The 16,295-nt window shown below is 37.1% G+C and overlaps 1 protein-coding gene across 3 annotated transcripts in view; it reads right to left on the reverse strand.

Moving 5' to 3' along the window:
* The window catches only part of LOC134529683 (uncharacterized), a 236,620-nt gene that overhangs the window by 164,302 nt on the left and 56,023 nt on the right, over positions 1 to 16,295 (reverse strand). For all 3 annotated transcript variants that reach the window (XM_063364036.1, XM_063364038.1, XM_063364037.1), the window contains exon 2: positions 15,333 to 15,455. In XM_063364036.1, the coding sequence (XP_063220106.1) occupies positions 15,333 to 15,455 (123 nt within the window). The remainder of the gene's footprint in view (positions 1 to 15,332; positions 15,456 to 16,295) is intronic.

The following is a 16,295-nucleotide window of genomic DNA, read 5'->3' on the forward strand; positions in this document are numbered from 1 at the left end:
TACCGAGTATTCTATACACTACTTTTAGAGCAATGCTGCTGTACCTACTCATTCCATGGAGTGTATAAGAAAATATGGCAGAATTCCGCCTCGTTATGGCATTTTTCCGTTTTGGTATTTTGCCACCTTTTTCGAAGAGGCCAGACCCACGTTTTTCGTTTCAAATCTTACAATTATATTCATAGGCATTAAAAATGCAAAATCATAAATTTTTATGAAAATATGTGTGGGTTTGTAAATCCATATGGGACCAGGATAAATATATGTATGTATATATATATATATGTATATATATATGTATATATATATGTATATATATATATATGTATATATATATATATATGTTAGACTTTTTAGTCCATTTTAAAAAGGTGGTGTGTTCAATATTTTTATTTATTATTTTTTCATAAAAATCGCAGTTTTCAAACACAATGAGAGACTATTCGCTGGATGATCCTCTGAAAGTTTCGACCCTGCTAGCGACTGGGGATTCCCGGTCGAGTTGGAACCCCCCGTTCTTATACCATTGCCACGGTAACCTATTCGGTACTATGTACAACGATAAAGTCACGCTAAGTAAAAGTATTTTTGGCATTTTCAGAGAAAATAAATTTGGTAGACATTATACAGTGCATCCTAATCACGATGAATTTTTTTTCTATTTATTAACTAATATTTATACTACTAATTAAATCATTGATATTGTAACTCTTTACAATGACTTTTGGCCAACTGCCATGCCACCTTCACTGCCGCGTCGTTCAGTTCCAAAATGTCCTTTCCCATGAAAAATAGTGCAAAACTGGTACATCATTCTGCATATCGAAATGATACAAAAGAAATAACTGGTCACGAAACAAATGGAAAGGAACATAAAGAAACATTCTTGTAATTCAGTTTCGGCGCAACAGCCCGGTGGTCTCGGTTCTGCAGGCGAGCGGGGCTCGCGACTGAAGTGCTGGCTGAAGTGCCGACTAGAGACCCGTGAAATTCGCGGGTTCAGTGACCTCCAGGATAGACTCCAATATCCTCTACACACTCGGGCAAATGCCACCTGTTAATTGGCTGCTGACTTGTGAGTCGTCTCGACTGGGTGGCCTGTGATTCGACACTTCTATGAGTGAGGGTCTCTAATTGGCCCTCAGTCCTCCAGATTAACAGTGAACCAATGACAGAAGCAACACTAAGGTATAATTATTTGAATTTTGGCATAACACGAAATGAACCCGCGAATTTCACGGGTCTCTAGTGCCGACTGAAGCGCTGGCTGAAGTGCTGAAGCTCGGCAGGGCGAGAAGTGTCGTCGGCGCAGACGCGGGGCGCTCGGTTCGGGTTTCACGAGCCGCCCGTCGCAGCCTCGTTACGGGCCACGTTGCAGTCATGAAATATTGCGTCGTGCGATCCGACGCGCAGCGCTCGTCGGCCGCCGGGTTCGGGTATCCAAGTAATTCAACAACGGGACGTTCATCAGTTCAAACTTGCCCCAACCGCCACGAAAGCTGATCATCGCAGTTTCCTGTCAGCTGTCACCAAGCACCCGTGACCATGTTAAACAATTACTTCATATTCACGGACCTTTCGACCAAGAACCCAACTGAAATTCACGAAGGTTTCTTCCAGATAACTAGAGCTTCCTAACACTACGCGGGTTTCAGAGTTCCTAGTTATGTGTTTCGTATTATAATGGTAAACAGGCATGAACAGTGTTGTCGTTATAGATGTAAAACGTTTAAGAAGATTTTGTTAATATACTTGTGAGTTCATGTTGATAGTTAGAAAACTCAATACCCGATTCATTTAATAAGATATCCGTAGATTGTAGAAGATCCCTGGGTAATTTGGTAACCAGCGTTTTTCGTAGATTTAAGGTGAAAATTTTTAATATTGTATTTGTATGTCTTAACCAACTCGGCTTTTGGACGTAATATATCTCATAGCAAAAATTTACTATTTTTCTATATCAATTTGATAAAAAAAATATGATTATTAGAACTATTTTTATGACTATTATAACTTATTTTATATCAATAATACCTTCATTAAATTAAATTAAATTAAAGAATAAAAGCATATATATTTTTACACGGTATACTTATAATTCAGCATAGTCATTCTTAGGTTTTAAATCCATTGAGAAGTTTCTCACTGCGTGGGTTATTTTAAACCTCTCTAGACGTGAATTTTTTCCCAAGGTTGTGCTCCAGGTATTGATCTTCAAGCACTGTCACACCATGGCGTGTTAACTTCCAAGGTTGTCGTGCGTATTTCTCCCCTTTCCCAGTTGTATTGATTTCTTAAGACTGCACAGCGCCGTCACAAAGAATTTCAAAAAATAGAAACTCGCTCGTCCACATTTCTTGAAATAACCTTTTTGGAGTAAGTTACGTGTTCGTGAACTAATAAAGTTATCGTTTTTCTTACAAAGAACCAATTGAACCAGTCATAGCAGCTACTGCGGATATATTAAATTACGTATGAGATAAATTATTATATATTTCTTCTATAACTATCGGCAAAATTATTGAAAATAGTAATTTTTTTCAAGGACCATCCCACACAAAATTTCTCTGAGAATACATAACTTACCGCAACATAAGAAACGTTCTTTGTTTTGTAAAAACAACAGTAATATACCCCAATTTTTTTTTTTTTAAATTTGGTATTGAGTACATATTTGTAACTTATAAGTATGAAAATGTATACAAACATTACATTAAAAATATCAGTAGTAAAGTATTTTCTGGCCCTGGTTCACGGTTCAAGTGCCGTGTAACAGTGTCCGCCATCTTTGATTGGAACATCATGGTGGCTATCTTGAATTATGACGTCACCGTTGCAATTTTCGTTATGATAGAACTTCCTGCCATATTGGATTACGCATTCCCGTCCGCCAACTTGAATTCCATCATCTTGAAATCTGATATCCCACTGAAGATTGTTGCACGTTTCGTTACTGTAGAACCTTCTACCGTCTTGATGACGTCATGGCGGCCATCTTGTTTCTGTATGACGGAGGCCGCCATATTTGATGACGTCATACCACTGTTTCGATTCTGATGATACCGCCGCCATAGTGTATTCGTCTGCTGGAGGTCGCCATATTGAATAACGCCCATAACGCCATCTTGTTTTTTATTCTGCTGGAGGTCGTCTTCTTGGATGACATAAAGTCCACCATCCTTGTTTCAGCTGTTTATTTATAGCGAGTGCCAGCATTGCTATGTCTCATGCAGGTAAGGTCGATGTTCCATTACCTACCAGTGTTATGGTCCTTATTGACATATTAAATTTAATTTTTCATACAAAATACATAGGAAGCGAGGTGATTATAATCATTACAGCTCGGAACTCTGAGTTGGAAAACATATGCCTTTGACCACACGGCCATTGAGACATTTACCAGACTGATAATTAGATGTAATTTTTTTATATGACGAAATAATAGCAGTACTTGCAACTAAGAGCGATAGTGATCACACATCTGCAAGAAGGCTCTACCACCATTTTTGTTTAAGTTTTAGCTTCTAGAGTTCAGTAGTATTTAATACCATGGCATCCACCATCTTCTTGGCCATCTCGGTCACCATCATGAAATTCTGTAATTATTAACCTATAAATTCGGAATAAATTCCAAAAATCATCAAAAAAATTAATCAATAAAGTATTGATTCGACCGATTGCAGTCTTTGGTTCGATCCCTAGACGACGCAAGAAATATAATTTTAGGTAACAAAATTATTTAGTTAAATATCAATTCAATTTAGCATTTTACCATAGTATTATTACTAGGCCGTTGTTGCTTCGGCCATCTTGGCTGCCATATTGACAGTTTCTAATTTTTAATCTAGAAATTCGAGAAAAAGTCTAAAATTCTGCAAAAAAAATTACTTATTAACATAATGATTGATTTGACCGATTTCCATTCTTGCTCGATGTACAAAAACAATTTAGGCTCTGAAATATTTATTTATTCTTTCTCACTAAGAAAAATAACTCTATACACGACAACGGTCCGGCTGAATAAATATGTTACTGAATAACACTATGCCTACCGTGGAGGCTGTATTCAGCACACCTTATGATTAGTCGAGTGAAAACTAAAAGCATATAGAACGAGTGCATCAGAACAAAGAGGACTTATTTTCGATACTTGTTATATGTTCTAAACGGGGCATGTCCAATGTCAGGCGTAGAGACCAAGCATCTCCTAACCACGAAGCCTTCATCGTCGATATTTGTTATACCTTTCAAACAGATCATGTCCAATGTCAGGCTATAAGACCAGTGTCTCTGAACCACGAGGCCTTCTTTATCGTTAGTTTTCATATTTCAAACAAATATGACCCATTTCAAACAGGCAAGACAAGAGTCTCCGAACTGTCAGAGCTACAGTAGGGATAAAAATTATTGCAAGCAAATATTCCAACTAACAAAGCATGTTTTACGCTACCTAAAGGATCGAAAATCCCTGAAAAATATTTTATGCTTACTACAAGTCCTAGAGGTTTCGAGCCATTAAAATACTGAGTCCAGACAACATACATAAATTTAACGAAAGGACGCACATTTGGACGAATATTCTACTCGATAGAATACGATAACTAAAATACGTTTGCTGGAATACGAAAGGATACGTTAGGATCCAGCTCCAACTAGCTTCAATTAGAACTGGCTCCAACTGCAGGTGGCTCCAACTGATCAAATTTATCTAAATGCACGTGGGTTCAACTGCTCCAATTGATACAACTGAATTTTGCTCCAACCGCTCAAATTGCTCCAACTGGCTAAAATAGCTCCAATGCCCCAATTGCTCCAATAGGCTACATTAGATCCAACTGCTCCTATTGCTCCAAATGGCAACAATATTTTTAACTGTTCCAATTTCTCCAACTGCCCTAATCGTTCAAACTAGCTACAATAACTCCAACTGCCCTAATTGCTCACAACAATATCTCCAACCTCTTCAATTGCTCCATTTGACCAGATTATTAGCTCCAACTGCATCCAATTTCTCAGACTTCTCCGATTGCCCTATATAGCTACAATATCTCCAACTTCACCAATTGCTCCAAATGGCTTCAATACTCCAACAACTCAAATTTCTCCAACTGGCTACAATAACTCCAACCGTTTCAAATACAGCAGGCCTATTTTCAGAAGAAAATAAAATTTCAATATCATCTGCAAAAAATACTATCTACCTCTCCCTCTATGTAGATGTTACATAAATCACTTTATATATATATATATATATATATCAGATTCGTCCTCGTTATCATTGGTCCGCTTGGTTGTACATATATTGCTTTGTTTATATAATAATTATCTTTGACCAAAGGATTTCTGACACTGGCTTGCGTTGGGGAAACTTGCAAACTGGAGAAGTAGGGCCAAAAAAGGTGTTCGTACAATTCAACTGAACAGGATTTCTCGTTAACAAGGTTAGATGCTACACATCACTATCGAGTATTGAAATACTCGATTCTTATTTATATTTCCTACCTTACTAGTAGTATAGGTTAGCCGGAACTGGCACAGGCGCAGGCGCGTGGTGCCGGTGCCGGTGTCCGCCATATTGGATTGTGACGTCACGGCGGCCATCTTGGAGAAGTGTAACGGGACATAACGTAACGGGAAAAGTTTGACCTTGACCTTTGACCCTCAAAATTCGCCAAAATTGGGCAAAAATTGCCCAAAATTCCTCAAAATTCGTCAAAATTTACATTTCTGTGAAAAAAATTCCGCCAAAAAAAATCTCAAAAAATTCCACAATTCAAAAATTCCCGTTTTCGAGAGAAAAATTCCCGTTTCGAGGGAAAATTTCCCGTTTTTAGTCCTTAAAAATCCCAGCGGCTAGAAATGTCCATATGTAGGCTTAAGCATCCATGTCTACAGCCTACGATAAGCCTCTGACGTCATCATGGATTATGACGTCACTGTTGCATTTTCCGTTACGGCCGCCATCTTTAACTTTTTTATTTATTATCCGATTTTAATGAAAAAAATTTTAAAAAATATAAAAAAATTCAAATAATAAAATTTTAATAAAAAATATTTAAAAAATAAACTTTTACGACACGGAGTTCGGAGTCCTCGGTTCGAACCCGGTGAGGGCAAAAAAATTAAAAAATGGCGACCGATCCTTCCCTCACAGTGACTGCTGGCATACTGACTCCCACCACTTTTTTCATAGCATATATCATCCGGCAGTATGACGTCATGTACGCCATCTTTAAATTTGGACGCCATCTTGAAAATCTTTATTTATTATCCGATTTTAATGAAAAAAATTCCAAAATTCATCAAAAAATTAACGTATTTGAATTCTGTTTGATTATACCGATGTACGTCCTTGGTTCGATTCCCGGCGAGAGTAAACGGTCGATCCTTCCTCCATGAAAGCTACCTAGACTGATCTACCACCACCAGTACCAAGGTATATATCATCAACTGGTATGACATCATGTCCGCCATCTTATCTTCATCCGCTGGAGACCACCATCTTGTTTTCGTCAGCTAGAGTGTGCCGATACCATGTAGTATAATTATCTGGTCACTATACTTGTGTCCTCAACTGTTGACATTGAACATTGACCTTGAACTTTGACCTTGACCTTGAAATTTGGCCTTGACCTTGAAATTTGACTTTGTCCTGGAAATTTGACTTTGTCCTTGTCGACCATCATGGATCCGACATTTTATGTTCAGTACATGCTACCAGAGGATACCACCTGCTGGAGTACGCCATCTTGTGTGTGTACTTGTATTATAGAGTACATTTCCATCTAGATAATTTTATTCTAACCCGCTACAGTGCAGTAATCATTTATTACCGAGGTGCCCCCGCCATCATGAAATTCGACCGCCATCTTGAAATCATGTAATAATGTAGCTAGAAAAGCTGGAAAAAATCCAAAATTCATTAAATAAATCACTCATTAACTTACATATCGATTCGATCCGCTCCAGTCCTTGGCTCGATCCTCGATCGATGCAAAACATTTAATTTTATGAAAAAAAAATAATAATTCCAATAAACCATGTTCAACATTCATAAAGAGACTTTAAATCCTCTACTACCATCATCCTATCAGACGTCAAGACTACCATATTGGAAATTCGTAATTGTAATGCTAGAGATTCGGGAAAAAGTTCAAAACTCATTAAATAAATTTGTAATCTATATACTGATTAGATCGACTAAGGTCCTTGGTTAGATCCCTTGTCGATACAAAACAACTTTAATTTTAAAAAAGTACCAGAAAAGTGTAAGGTTCGAGGAATAAAACACCTAAAAGTCTTTTACAAACATAATATTTATTACACAATTTCTATCCTACTACAGAATCACTTGCGAAAGCCAGCAATCTTATAAAAATTTAGCCCTGCATAGACGTACAACGACTACTTCTTAGCTCCAAATGGCTCCAAATGCTCCAAACGGCCTCCAAATGGCTCCAAAAGCTCCAACAGCCTCCAAATGCTTAACACAGTTCCAAATGGCTCCAAATGCTCCAAACGGCCTCCAAATGCTTGACAGCTCCAAATGTTTCCAGCAGCTCCAAATGCTCCAAATTCTTGACAGCTTCAAATGCTTCAAAAGGCTCCAAATGCTCCAAATGACTCCAAAAGGCTCCAAATGCTCCAACAGCTCCAAAAAAAAGGCTCCAAATGCTCAAACAGCCTCCAATGCATAACACAGCTCCAAATGGCTCCAAATGTTCCAAACGGCCTCCAAATGGCTCCAACAGCCTCCAAATGCTTAACACAGCTCTAAATGGCTCCAAATGCTACAAACGGCCTCCAAATGCTTGACAGCTCCAAATGTCTCTAGCAGCTCCAAATGCTCCAACAGCTCCAAAAAAAGGCTCCAAATGCTCCAACAGCCTCCAAATGCTTAACACAGCTCCAAATGGCTCCAAATGCTCCAAACGGCCTCCAAATGCTTGACAGCTCCAAATGTCTCCAGCAGCTCCAAATGCTCCAACAGCTCCAAAAAAAGGCTCCAAATGCTCCAACAGCCTCCAAATGCTTAACACAGCTCCAAATGGCTCCAAATGCTTGGCAGCTCCAAATGCTTCAAAAGGCTCCAAATGCTCCAAATGGCTCCAACAGCTCCAAAAGACTCCAAATGCTTCAAAAGGCTCCAATTGCTCCAAGAGCTCCATCTTCAATTGGTTCCAACTCATTCCTATTACTTTTATCGAACTTGGCATGATTACTAACATGTCTTTATCAGTATACATTTTGACTGGCAGTGGTAACGTTTTTTACACCTTTAAGTTATAAGTTTTATTTAGAAATCAGATTTCGATAAATGATAGCTTCCATCTGGAAAGAAAATATATTAATTTATCTTCAAGTTTATACACATACATTTAATTTAATCCATTATTGTATGTAGCCAGCTTCCCTCAGTTCTTTGAGTATGAAGGATATTTCTTTAATGTTCGAATAGTTTCCTGCACAAAGCGATCCATGTAGTAGTCGTAGCCTGTTAACCAATATGTTAGGATCTTCCCATGAGGTATAATCAATCTCTTCTGCTGCCTTCATCATCCTTGCATGTTTATAATAAATATTATCTCTGGTGTCTATCGTTTTAACACCAACCACAAGGTCACTTTCGTCATCTTGCCAGTGATTATCACAAGCTTGATCAGGATAATTTATTTTATTACGTCGTTTCCATCGTTTTGGTCTCAAACCACCATCACAGTCTTCGCTCTTGCATGCTTTTGGTGCTTCAGTACAGTACTCAATCATGCCAGCTTCTGATGTGTCACCACAGTCTTCAATCATGTCAGCACCACAAACTTGATCAGGATAATTTATTTTATTACGTCGTTTCCATCGTTTTGGTCTCAGACTGCCATCACAGTCTTCGATCTTGCCTGCTTTAGGTGTTTCAGTACAGTACTCAATCATGTCAGCCTCAGATGTGTCACCACAATCTTCAATCATGCCAGCCTCAGATGATTCATCAAAGTCTTCGACCTTGTAAGCTTCAGGTGGTTCTCCATCTTTCACATTTTCATGGAGACGACTAGATATTGGAGTAAATATATTTTCATTTCTAATGTGGTTACAACTTCCTTCGTTTGTTTTAAATTTTAAATTATTATCTTGATCTAGATCAGTAATTTTAGCATTAGCTTTTTCGCCTTCGTTCCTCTTCAGCGATGTTGTAGCCCAGTCTTCGTTATCTTTATTCATCTTAATTGTACAGGTCTTGTAATGTCTATCCAAGTAATATCTTCTACCAAAGGATTTCTGACACTGACTGCAATGAAATGGTTTTTGACAAGGACCCAAATTACACTCGCTTCTCTCATGTCGTTTAGCATTCTTTCTCAAGGTAAACACCTTGCTACAGTATCTACAGTGATGACGTTTTGATACAGCAACAAATCCCGTTTCAGGATTCATATTAGTTATTGAGACTAATGCCAGATGCAAACTAAGAGTTTTAAATTAGATATATTACTTAAATAGAATTTTTTAATTATTTCATCAGCGAGAATTAATTTATCTCATTCAAAGGTACTTGTTGCAAGTAGTTCTGCTTTTCAACAACAGATGTCGCCACATGTTACTTGCAGGTAAATAATATTTAGTTCTTTTATGCGGGATGCGGGATGCTCACTAACGATCGCAAAAGAAGGATGGCTTCGCTAGACTCCAAGGAGAAGGAAGTTCGTCCATCCTGTTAGTGCTTCTTAGATTTCTCAGAGATTATTTGACTGAGTAATGATATTTTTTTTTTAAATTTCCACCTGATAAAAATATTACAAGTGCTGATTTATTGACAGAATTTCAATAATTAAATGCAACCTTGAATAAAAAAATGACATGACTCATTAAGTAAAAAATTCTTCATGCAGAGATCAATTCCTCATCAGTAACCAGAAGCACTCGGAGAAAACCATCAGATGTCTAGTCAGGAATAATCAGAAGCACCCAGAGAAAACCATCATAATATTGTCAAGAATAAACGGGAGCACACGGCGAAATCCACCATAATATTGACAAGAATAATCAGGAGCACACGGAGAAAACCACCGCAAGTTTTCTTTGATATCATAAAATTTCAGGAAAAAAAATAATAAAAAATAAAAATAAATTAATAAAAAATTAAAAAAAAATAAAATAAAAAATACATAAATATATTCTGCTAGCTTGTGAACTTCTCATTGTTGAACAAAGATAGAGTTCTAGTACAAGCCAGAATTTTATGTATTTTTTATTTTATTTTTTTTTAATTTTTTATTAATTTATTTTTATTTTTTATTATTTTTTTCCTGAAATTTTATGATATCAAAGAAAACTTGCGGTGGTTTTCTCCGTGTGCTCCTGATTATTCTTGTCAATATTATGGTGGATTTCGCCGTGTGCTCCCGTTTATTCTTGACAATATTATGATGGTTTTCTCTGGGTGCTTCTGATTATTCCTGACTAGACATCTGATGGTTTTCTCCGAGTGCTTCTGGTTACTGATGAGGAATTGATCTCTGCATGAAGAATTTTTTACTTAATGAGTCATGTCATTTTTTTATTCAAGGTTGCATTTAATTATTGAAATTCTGTCAATAAATCAGCACTTGTAATATTTTTATCAGGTGGAAATTTAAAAAAAAAATATCATTACTCAGTCAAATAATCTCTGAGAAATCTAAGAAGCACTAACAGGATGGACGAACTTCCTTCTCCTTGGAGTCTAGCGAAGCCATCCTTCTTTTGCGATCGTTAGTGAGCATCCCGCATCCCGCATAAAAGAACTAAATATTATTTACCTGCAAGTAACATGTGGCGACATCTGTTGTTGAAAAGCAGAACTACTTGCAACAAGTACCTTTGAATGAGATAAATTAATTCTCGCTGATGAAATAATTAAAAAATTCTATTTAAGTAATATATCTAATTTAAAACTCTTAGTTTGCATCTGGCATTAGTCTCAATAACTAATATGAATCCTGAAACGGGATTTGTTGCTGTATCAAAACGTCATCACTGTAGATACTGTAGCAAGGTGTTTACCTTGAGAAAGAATGCTAAACGACATGAGAGAAGCGAGTGTAATTTGGGTCCTTGTCAAAAACCATTTCATTGCAGTCAGTGTCAGAAATCCTTTGGTAGAAGATATTACTTGGATAGACATTACAAGACCTGTACAATTAAGATGAATAAAGATAACGAAGACTGGGCTACAACATCGCTGAAGAGGAACGAAGGCGAAAAAGCTAATGCTAAAATTACTGATCTAGATCAAGATAATAATTTAAAATTTAAAACAAACGAAGGAAGTTGTAACCACATTAGAAATGAAAATATATTTACTCCAATATCTAGTCGTCTCCATGAAAATGTGAAAGATGGAGAACCACCTGAAGCTTACAAGGTCGAAGACTTTGATGAATCATCTGAGGCTGGCATGATTGAAGATTGTGGTGACACATCTGAGGCTGACATGATTGAGTACTGTACTGAAACACCTAAAGCAGGCAAGATCGAAGACTGTGATGGCAGTCTGAGACCAAAACGATGGAAACGACGTAATAAAATAAATTATCCTGATCAAGTTTGTGGTGCTGACATGATTGAAGACTGTGGTGACACATCAGAAGCTGGCATGATTGAGTACTGTACTGAAGCACCAAAAGCATGCAAGAGCGAAGACTGTGATGGTGGTTTGAGACCAAAACGATGGAAACGACGTAATAAAATAAATTATCCTGATCAAGCTTGTGATAATCACTGGCAAGATGACGAAAGTGACCTTGTGGTTGGTGTTAAAACGATAGACACCAGAGATAATATTTATTATAAACATGCAAGGATGATGAAGGCAGCAGAAGAGATTGATTATACCTCATGGGAAGATCCTAACATATTGGTTAACAGGCTACGACTACTACATGGATCGCTTTGTGCAGGAAACTATTCGAACATTAAAGAAATATCCTTCATACTCAAAGAACTGAGGGAAGCTGGCTACATACAATAATGGATTAAATTAAATGTATGTGTATAAACTTGAAGATAAATTAATATATTTTCTTTCCAGATGGAAGCTATCATTTATCGAAATCTGATTTCTAAATAAAACTTATAACTTAAAGGTGTAAAAAACGTTACCACTGCCAGTCAAAATGTATACTGATAAAGACATGTTAGTAATCATGCCAAGTTCGATAAAAGTAATAGGAATGAGTTGGAACCAATTGAAGATGGAGCTCTTGGAGCAATTGGAGCCTTTTGAAGCATTTGGAGTCTTTTGGAGCTGTTGGAGCCATTTGGAGCATTTGGAGCCTTTTGAAGCATTTGGAGCCATTTGGAGCTGTGTTAAGCATTTGGAGGCTGTTGGAGCATTTGGAGGCTGTTGGAGCATTTGGAGCCTTTTTTTGGAGCTGTTGGAGCATTTGGAGCTGCTGGAGACATTTGGAGCTGTCAAGCATTTGGAGGCCGTTTGGAGCATTTGGAGCCATTTGGAGCTGTGTTATGCATTTGGAGCTGTCAAGAATTTGGAGCCATTTGGAGCTGTGTTAAGCATTTGGAGGCTGTTGGAGCATTTGGAGCCTTTTTTTGGAGCTGTTGGAGCATTTGGAGCTGCTAGAGACATTTGGAGCTGTCAAGCATTTGGAGGCCGTTTGTAGCATTTGGAGCCATTTAGAGCTGTGTTAAGCATTTGGAGGCTGTTGGAGCCATTTGGAGGCCGTTTGGAACATTTGGAGCCATTTGGAGCTGTGTTATGCATTGGAGGCTGTTTGAGCATTTGGAGCCTTTTTTTTGGAGCTGTTGGAGCATTTGGAGCCTTTTGGAGTCATTTGGAGCATTTGGAGCCTTTTGAAGCATTTGAAGCTGTCAAGAATTTGGAGCATTTGGAGCTGCTGGAAACATTTGGAGCTGTCAAGCATTTGGAGGCCGTTTGGAGCATTTGGAGCCATTTGGAACTGTGTTAAGCATTTGGAGGCTGTTGGAGCTTTTGGAGCCATTTGGAGGCCGTTTGGAGCATTTGGAGCCATTTGGAGCTAAGAAGTAGTCGTTGTACGTCTATGCAGGGCTAAATTTTTATAAGATTGCTGGCTTTCGCAAGTGATTCTGTAGTAGGATAGAAATTGTGTAATAAATATTATGTTTGTAAAAGACTTTTAGGTGTTTTATTCCTCGAACCTTACACTTTTCTGGTACTTTTTTAAAATTAAAGTTGTTTTGTATCGACAAGGGATCTAACCAAGGACCTTAGTCGATCTAATCAGTATATAGATTACAAATTTATTTAATGAGTTTTGAACTTTTTCCCGAATCTCTAGCATTACAATTACGAATTTCCAATATGGTAGTCTTGACGTCTGATAGGATGATGGTAGTAGAGGATTTAAAGTCTCTTTATGAATGTTGAACATGGTTTATTGGAATTATTATTTTTTTTTCATAAAATTAAATGTTTTGCATCGATCGAGGATCGAGCCAAGGACTGGAGCGGATCGAATCGATATGTAAGTTAATGAGTGATTTATTTAATGAATTTTGGATTTTTTCCAGCTTTTCTAGCTACATTATTACATGATTTCAAGATGGCGGTCGAATTTCATGATGGCGGGGGCACCTCGGTAATAAATGATTACTGCACTGTAGCGGGTTAGAATAAAATTATCTAGATGGAAATGTACTCTATAATACAAGTACACACACAAGATGGCGTACTCCAGCAGGTGGTATCCTCTGGTAGCATGTACTGAACATAAAATGTCGGATCCATGATGGTCGACAAGGACAAAGTCAAATTTCCAGGACAAAGTCAAATTTCAAGGTCAAGGCCAAATTTCAAGGTCAAGGTCAAAGTTCAAGGTCAATGTTCAATGTCAACAGTTGAGGACACAAGTATAGTGACCAGATAATTATACTACATGGTATCGGCACACTCTAGCTGACGAAAACAAGATGGTGGTCTCCAGCGGATGAAGATAAGATGGCGGACATGATGTCATACCAGTTGATGATATATACCTTGGTACTGGTGGTGGTAGATCAGTCTAGGTAGCTTTCATGGAGGAAGGATCGACCGTTTACTCTCGCCGGGAATCGAACCAAGGACGTACATCGGTATAATCAAACATAATTCAAATACGTTAATTTTTTGATGAATTTTGGAATTTTTTTCATTAAAATCGGATAATAAATAAAGATTTTCAAGATGGCGTCCAAATTTAAAGATGGCGTACATGACGTCATACTGCCGGATGATATATGCTATGAAAAAAGTGGTGGGAGTCAGTATGCCAGCAGTCACTGTGAGGGAAGGATCGGTCGCCATTTTTTAATTTTTTTGCCCTCACCGGGTTCGAACCGAGGACTCCGAACTCCGTGTCGTAAAAGTTTATTTTTTAAATATTTTTTATTAAAATTTTATTATTTGAATTTTTTTATATTTTTTAAAATTTTTTTCATTAAAATCGGATAATAAATAAAAAAGTTAAAGATGGCGGCCGTAACGGAAAATGCAACAGTGACGTCATAATCCATGATGACGTCAGAGGCTTATCGTAGGCTGTAGACATGGATGCTTAAGCCTACATATGGACATTTCTAGCCGCTGGGATTTTTAAGGACTAAAAACGGGAAATTTTCCCTCGAAACGGGAATTTTTCTCTCGAAAACGGGAATTTTTGAATTGTGGAATTTTTTGAGATTTTTTTTGGCGGAATTTTTTCCACAGAAATGTAAATTTTGACGAATTTTGAGGAATTTTGGGCAATTTTTGCCCAATTTTGGCGAATTTTGAGGGTCAAAGGTCAAGGTCAAACTTGTCCCGTTACGTTATGTCCCGTTACACTCCTCCAAGATGGCCGCCGTGACGTCACAATCCAATATGGCGGACACCGGCACCGGCACCACGCGCCTGCGCCTGTGCCAGTTCCGGCTAACCTATACTACTCTTACTCTGCAAGTGGCCCTTAATATTACATAAAGTGGAGAATGCTACTGTGGTGTGGTTCTGTGGCTATTGTTACAATTAAATGTAAGTCTTGCACTTATATTTTCTTATCTAATTACCGACTATTTCTTTATATTTGGTTCATATAATTTAATAAACTTTGACTGACTTATTCAGAATGTTTAAGTTTTTCTATGCAGCTGTATATTTATTTGTGTATGCATGAGTACACCAATTTCAAATATAACATAGCTATTAATATATTTGTTTATATTGTGAATAAAATAATAATAGGTATTACAAAACAAAAATTAATATACATACTAGACATAAAAATTCATTTATATTAGTGCGATTTTGGTATAAAGTCAATAGTCACCATTTATTGCAGACTTACCGAGCTCTGGACCGCATACACGTGGAATTATTTCTAGGATCGCTGAGCATGATGGATCTTCAAAACACAACTGGCGCGCTATCAAGCAATTCAGTATTGCAACAGCAGTCTTTATGTTTGGTCCTGCAACAGAGAATTAACGGCACATCTTAAGGCTTTATATTTAATCATCAGAAAAATATAGTAAATAACACGGCAATGTAGCAAATAATTCTGTATTATAGTAAATGTCTGTAGAATATAGTAAATAACACTGTTTCCCATAGTGCCGGCAGAAATTACATACTTAAAGTAAATTTGTTCACTAGTATCTAGATAAACGTGCAAAACAAATTCACGAATAAGGATAACAGAAAAGAGAATATTTAAATACGTACAGATAAAGTTTCTATGTTTAAGAGAAAAACTTGCAAGGGAGAGTTTTGCATTAATTCGATTAAATTTCCGAAACCCACCAAGGTATTCTGCAAAGAAACATGGAATTTTACTGAACACGATGTAACGCGAGTTCTTGAATTTTGCCAAAATAACACACCAGTCAAAATTAATAGTAAAATTTTCTAATCGCCAAAGATTTCTCTTTTATAATAACAATACTGAGACTATAAAGGTCGTATGCTTTCATATTGTGTGATTTTTCAATCTAGTTCCTTTATTATGTGTATGTATATATATCTAACGAACATCTGGCCAATGTTTTATAGTTGCTAACCTTCATTGGATGTAATAAAGATGTGTGGGATTTTACATCAGAATGGAATTTAGCTAAATGGATAAATACTAGTAACTCATTAGTTGAAATACTGAAATCTGAATTAATATACCATATGGGCCCGGTAGGTTTTTTTAAACCTTTTTTCTGAAACAATGATTTATGTGGTTACCTTGCTTTATGTGTGTATATGTGTCTCCTCTCTAATGAGTAACAAACCGTTTTGAATTAAATATTCAGTGCATAATTTT

Source organism: Bacillus rossius, chromosome 2 (assembly GCF_032445375.1).
Source record: "Bacillus rossius redtenbacheri isolate Brsri chromosome 2, Brsri_v3, whole genome shotgun sequence".
In the NCBI taxonomy this organism is placed as follows: domain Eukaryota; kingdom Metazoa; phylum Arthropoda; class Insecta; order Phasmatodea; family Bacillidae; genus Bacillus; species Bacillus rossius.